Raw genomic sequence first — 7,011 nt, 5'->3', positions numbered from 1 at the left:
ACGAAATTTCTTTTGAGGTGTGGATAATGTAACATCCCGCGTTTTTCCGTTAAATTTAATTTTAACACCGTCTTTTTTTTAAAACATAATCTTTCGTATTTAAATTAATAGTTTCCGTGAGTAACGTTCATTATATTCCCGCTATTTAATTTTGACATCACCCGTTTACTCGAGCGTTTTAAAAATATTCGTTTGGTTAATTCCCGCACCCGACTACAAACATGAGGGACTTAAGTTGACAAGTGGGCAAAGTGGTGACTAGGTCAACTAGTCAACCACTTCACCTCCTCCATCCATTTCCATCCATCTCCCTCATCTCTCTTTCTCTCTAGCAAGAACACACACACACAACACCCAATTCAATCATTCATCATCTAAATTCGATTTAGGAGGCTTACAACAAAACAAATTACATATTTGGAATCCTCTCTTCATCCTCTACAATTTGATACCAACTTCATCTCGTTTGGGTAACATTTCTAAAACTCTAGATTTCTCTAAATTCGTGTTTTTGATTTGAAATGGTGTTAGTTAGTGTCTATGGCTCAAGTCTAACATGAATATATGTTTAGTTTGCTCGATTTGTTGTTTTTGGAGTAACTAGCATGAACTTGAAATGGGTTTGCTTAATCCTTGATTTTGGATGAGTTAATGTTGTTAGATTGTTAAAGTGCATGTTTTAATTGTGTTACTAGTATCACTAGCTTCGTTTTGATGCGTAGGTTGATTAAGAAAACTTCAAAAACATGAATATTGATTTTGTGATGTTTGACTAGGGTTTGATAGTTCTTGACATGAACTTTTGATGCTTGAATGCCATGGAATGTTAATTGTTAGTGATTAGTTGTAATGTATGCTTAATTACCTTCGAAACGGCATATCGTATGTGTAAATTGGATTCCCGAAACTTAAAATGCAATTGATGAACTTGAAACTTTGAAAATGGACTTTTAAACGATCACTTGACGAGAAATCGGTTATGGAAAATGTTGTTTTTGTTTGATGAAACATGTTTAGTTGTGTTCCTTGTCAAAAGAGCTTTCCAACGGTATAAGATACGCTTCCTAATTGTTTACGGTTTGAGTTTTGCGTTTGTTTGAAATTTTACCAAGCCTTGAACAAGTGAAACAGGCCAGGGACCAGGCCACGGCCATTGTCGCGCCGCGGAGCAATTTGTCGCGCCGTGGCCCAAAGGGTGATTTTAGAACATGTTTTTCAAGCTTTCTGACCTTCAACATAGGCATTTGTCGCGCCGCGGAGCAATTTGTCGCGCCGTGACAATTGCCTGTTTCATCCGAACTTCAGCAAACTTGTTTTGGCCATAACTTTTTGACCGTAACTCCGTTTTCGATGAATCAAATATCGTTGGAAACGTAATAAGATTTCCTTTCTAATGGTAAGGTTTTGAAATGTCAACTCAAACTTTATTACAATCGTTCTAACATGCTTTTATACTTGATTCTTGCATGAAACTTGACAACGTGATTCACATGCTATACTATTCGAGTCGTAACGAGCCATAGGACTAATTGAACACATTTCACCCGACCTTGTGTCGTAACCGGTTAATTGATATAACTTACTTGTTTAGGTCAAGGCTAAGCAACTTTCATGCACACGTTTACTTGTTGAAGTACTTTTATACTCGTGCACTCGAGGTGAGATCATAGTCCCACTTTTACTCTTTTTGAACTTATATTTGGGATGAGAAAACATAAACGATTCTTTTGAACTAAGTGAACACAAGAACGGGAAAACAAACATTCTACATACGAGTTTAGAACAAAAATCCTCAATTCGATTATCATTAGTTACACTTGCCGGGTGTAAGCGAGAACTTATGTTATATGGCCATATGGGTTGACAACCCTCATCTTTGACGGTTCGCTACCGTCTACGGATGAAATATATTTTCGAGAATCAGTGTTTGTTCTAGCACTAAGTGATGGGGTATACAATGGAAGGAATGTTAAGCTTTGATAATTGGGTGCTCGTGAAACAAACTTTTGGAATGTATTACTATTATTTCATTGATGCAAATCTTGTGGTTCACTTGTACTTACTTACTTAAACCTATGATTTCACCAACGTTTTCGTTGACAGATTTCTATGTTTTTCTCAGGTCATGCACGATATGTGAAACATGCTTCCGCTTACTATTTGATACTTGCATCCGATGTCGAGTATACATGCATTTCATGGAGCGTCTTTTGACTTTACTTTAAACCGTGTCGCCTAGATTTCAATCGTACTTATAACGTTGTAACTTAACTTTTGGTTGAACAATTCTTGTAAACTTTGAAACAATCTTTATTTTGAAATGAAGGCGACATATTTTGGTCAAACGTTATCTTAAAGACTTATAATTAGGTAATGGGACCCACGTAGCCGACGCCGTCACTTGACGATTTGTCGGGGTCGCTACACTTATGCTCCTATAAGCTATCATAAGCTCGACAACCAAACACACTCATAAATTATAATTATAACTAGTAACTAAATCTTAATTTGGAGTTGACGTTAGAGCTTATATATTTAGTTAAAAGTATTTAAAAAGTTAATAAAAATATTTATGTTTATTGACTTGAAATAGGAAAACATAATTGAGCCACAAGTAAATAAAAATATTTATTGAGAGGTTTCTATTTTTTTTATAGACTAGGTAATTTTATTATGAGTATTTTTTTTAAGTACCTTTACTTTTTTAAGAAGTTAAAACTTGCTTATGTTTGAATAGGGGTATAAACGAGCCGAACCGAGCTCGAGCTCGAGCTCGACTAGGCTCGAGCTCGCTCGTTTAAATTTCAAAGACCTCCGGCTCAGCTCGTTTGTTATTTTATAAGCTCGAGCTCAGCTCAAGCTCGACTCATTAATTACATCATTTTGTTTTCTTTATATTATTTAATTTATTTTATATCATATCATATTTATTATTAGGTAATTTTTATCCACTTATAATCATATTTGATATTACTATTTTAAATACAATAATAATTGTTATTATATACTTATGTATTATATTATTACAAACAAATATAATAATTAATGTATATATAGAAAAAGTTCGTTTAGACTCGCGAGTTCGTTCGAACTCGAGATATGAAGTTCGAGCTCGAACTCGTTTATTAAATGAGCTCAAAATATGTTCAAGCTCGGGATCGATCTCGTTTAGGCTCGGCTCGAATCAGGTTTTTAACAAGTCGAGCTCGAGTAGTTCGCGAATAGCTTGGCTACGTTTGAGCTTATTTTTATAACAAACTCCTATTTTTTTATTTCAATTTCAAATCAATATATATATATATATATATATATATATATATATATATATATATATATATATATATAATATAATATAATATAATATAATATAAATAAATATAAATACGTACTTGATACGGAGTGCTTAATTCTTAAACGAACCAAACAAAGAGCATTCGAAAATTTGTGCGTCTTTTTCAAAAATCCAATCAGAGCAGAACAGAGCTGTATCAGCGATCGATCTACACAGCACTACAATTCACATACATACACCGATGGTAAGATATACACTTCCTTCTTCCATCAATTTTCCATTAACCGATTTCATTATTTTAGGGTTTATAGTTTGTATTCCAATTTCACTCATTCAAAAATTGTTTCGTATGTATATATATTAAATTAGGCGGATAAACAGGAAGAACTCGAACCTTTGTTTGATTACACTCGTGTTCAGCCTCAATTCGTACTTGTTGACGGTATCTACTTTTTTATATATATAATTTGAATTTATTAATTGTTTGATTTGTGTATTATGCAAAATTTGACTGTTAATGAGTAATGAATTATTACGCAGATGACGATGATGATGACGATTCTACTCGTTTCCTCTCTAAACGCACAAAAAATTCATCTACTGTAAGTTCACTTAAAAAAATAAATTAATTATATTCTTATGATATTATTAATATTATATTATATTATATATTATATGTATGAATGTTTATTTCAGATTTGAAGCCTGAGAGGTTGTCAAATCGATAAATACATTTTTGGAACATTTTAGTTACTAAAGTTTGAATCTTTTTGTATAAATAAACTTTTTGTATTGATATTGATGCTCTGCTAATTGCTTATGTGATTTTTTTTTATCTTTCTTGAATTGTACAGGTTGAAAAGGTACAAGAGGGTGGTAAGGAAGTAGTTAATATTGATGATCATGATGACCTTGAGGATGAATGGTTAGCTTCGCCACCTAAGTTGCCTGTTGATAGGACGAACGTACATGAGGATTCGTTTCTTAAGAAGTTGAGGTATAAACTAAATTACTTACTAAATTCAGATTTGTTTACTTTAAAGAAGTTTGTGCATTGTTTGTATGTGTAATGACATTTTTTTTTTCTCAAGTAGACTGAGGGAACAGTGGGATTGATCGAATTTTAATAAAAGCAACAAACTTTTTGTAACATATGATATGCTTCAATGTATTTGTATGGTTGATATGGAGACTAGTGGTTGTGCACTTTTTATTATTTTGCTCACTTTCATCTTCTTTTTAAAAAGTTCTTACTTTTATCATAGCAAACCCTACGAATAGTTCTTCACTTTGATATACTTCAATATATTTGAACATTAGTTTATTTTTGCTCTAGTGAGGTAATATTTCATGCATTGACTGATTGACTTACCTTTGCTTTCGTTGCAAAGGTGTCTTTTTCATATCTGTAAAGCCTTTTTTTCTCGTAGTTACTGTTACACAGCGTTTAGTTACTAATGATAAGATGATACTTCTGCTCGAAAAATTGCTTGAAACATAGATCTACAGTAATATGCGTTGATGTTTATTTTTGACTCTTGAGTTTCTTATCAAGTTTCAATAGAATGACTGCCAGAAGACTATATTGCCCATTTAAGATGTTGCCATGTTGATGCACCATGATTTCTACTATACTGATGTGTGTACTTTTTTTCGTTGGTTTATGTTTATGATGATAGGCAGACGCAGCAGGAGTTACTATCATTAACCGAATCAACTGAAGATATCGAAGAAATTGTAAAACGGGATCTTAAATCATCAATGGATGTTGATTCTGAAAGTACTGTGCAACAGCCGTCAAAACCTGTCGCTCAGAGACAAAAGATGTTCATATCCATTCAAGGCAAAGACGGTCAGCAACAACTTCCTGTCTACAAGGTACGTTCTTCAATCCTAAAAGAATATATACTAAATATTACACAAATATTACGCGTATAAGAAAGTACATGTTCAACCTAAAAGGATATAAACTAAATATTACACAAATATTACACGTATAAGAAAGTACATTTTCAATCCTAAAAGGATATAAACTAAATATTTCATGTATAAGAAGGTATATTTTCAATGCTAAAAGGCTATAAACTAAATATTACATGTGTAAGTTGTCTTTTGTTAATGGTTTTTCATATTTTGGATTACTTCACGTTTTCCTTTTTTGTGTAGGATGATAAATTTGAGAAGATTTTCAAAAGGTATGCTGATTATGTGAAGAGGAAGGTAGAAAACCTGGTATTTACTTTCGACGGTGATAAAATTAACCCCACAGCTACTCCTAGTAGTCTTGATATGGAAGAGGATGATATGATTGAGGTTCATATAAAGTGAAGTTGAACCAGGTACCTGATTTGTTATCTTTTCATACCTTTCCTTTTTAGGTTTTATTATCTTTTTAAACAATATATTTCTATATATTTCTATATGTTAAAAATAAAAGTATATAAAGTTGCTCCCACCCTCCCCGCCTAAATATAATCGCTTCAGAAATCTTTTTAACTACCTGCTCAATTAGATAATGAAAGGGTTTGAACTATGTTTTTAGGTAGATTATGATTATGATATGATACATGTTACAAGCTATTTACTTTTTTCTTTCTTCTTTTCAAGTATTAAATGGTTAGGTTATAGCTGGAAATTGTTGTTTACTATTGTGCTAACTGAATATCCTGACCGCAAATGGCTATTTTAACTTTCTTAATAAATTAAAGCTAGTTTAAGAAACATGCTCATGTTTTTATCATTTCTAATCTGTGTCTATAGGCTTTAAATACCTCCATCCTGAAACAATAAACTAACACCTCAAATCTTTGCATATAGAAACTGTGGTGATGATGTCATGATGACATGAAATATCTGCGCGCTTATTCCACTTATAAACGGTCATAGAAACATAACATAAGCAGCCATGTCTCCAAATGTCCCATAATCCATAAATTTACATCAAAAAATATTTGTTTACCTTATCTAGTATTCGACCTTAAGTGTACTTTCGTTTTTGGTAAAAGCTAGTTTCTCAGCTTATCTATACTTGCCTAGTTTGTTTGTGTTTTCTTAACTTCCATTCATGGCTTCATAATTATACCTTCTTTGTTTGTGTGTGTATATAAGGACTCAAGCTAATTTGATCACCGTGTATTCTAATGGTGAAAATTGTTAATGATTGAAACTTACATAATCCACAATCAATACTCAATTCTATATTTGAGTTTAAACAATTATTATACTCATTCGAATTTGTTTTTTTTTTTTTTTTTTGTTCGTGGCAGGTAAATTTACAGTGGCTTCAGTTTACATTTAACATTTTTTGTTGTGAAGCTGGTGGTTACTTTTATATCTTAAGTTTAGTTTTTGCAATGTTCTCTTGTTATGACTTACTCCCTTACCCTAACTGTATAGTTTGTGAAGGGCTGTTTTGGAATGTACAAAACCATAAATGATTTGGTTGTGATATAAAAACTATTGAAATGCAAATGTTTTTTCTGCTGTCACATCTTTTGGTCGGGTTTTGCCACAATGCTTAATAAAGTGTAATGCTAAAACTCTGAACCCATGATTATTGGTGTTATGCTTGGGTGTTTGGCTAGTGTTGAGATGTTTTAGTAGTAGGTAACTCGACCCGTTTTGTAATGGTAGTTTGTAGATGTCGTAAATGTCATGATTAGTTACATATTTTTTAAGATTAGGGTCCTCGAAGGTTCGTTTGTCTGTAGTGTGTGTGA

The 7,011-nt window shown here is 32.4% G+C and overlaps 1 protein-coding gene across 1 annotated transcript; it reads left to right on the top strand.

Moving 5' to 3' along the window:
• Positions 1 to 3,410: 3,410 nt before the first annotated feature.
• LOC139850409 (uncharacterized) lies at positions 3,411 to 6,780 on the top strand. The gene is made up of 7 exons (XM_071839986.1): positions 3,411 to 3,536; positions 3,662 to 3,734; positions 3,833 to 3,894; positions 4,147 to 4,289; positions 4,972 to 5,170; positions 5,459 to 5,631; positions 6,559 to 6,780. Exons 1-6 carry the CDS (start codon positions 3,534 to 3,536, stop codon positions 5,618 to 5,620), a joined length of 642 nt encoding a protein of 213 aa, XP_071696087.1. The 5' UTR covers positions 3,411 to 3,533; the 3' UTR covers positions 5,621 to 5,631; positions 6,559 to 6,780.
• Positions 6,781 to 7,011: the final 231 nt, after the last annotated feature.

The sequence above is a fragment of the Rutidosis leptorrhynchoides genome, chromosome 5 (genome assembly GCF_046630445.1).
Source record: "Rutidosis leptorrhynchoides isolate AG116_Rl617_1_P2 chromosome 5, CSIRO_AGI_Rlap_v1, whole genome shotgun sequence".
In the NCBI taxonomy this organism is placed as follows: Eukaryota; Viridiplantae; Streptophyta; class Magnoliopsida; order Asterales; family Asteraceae; genus Rutidosis; species Rutidosis leptorrhynchoides.
Note: the sequence above shows the minus strand (reverse complement) of the source record. Positions and strands in the feature narration are given on the sequence as shown.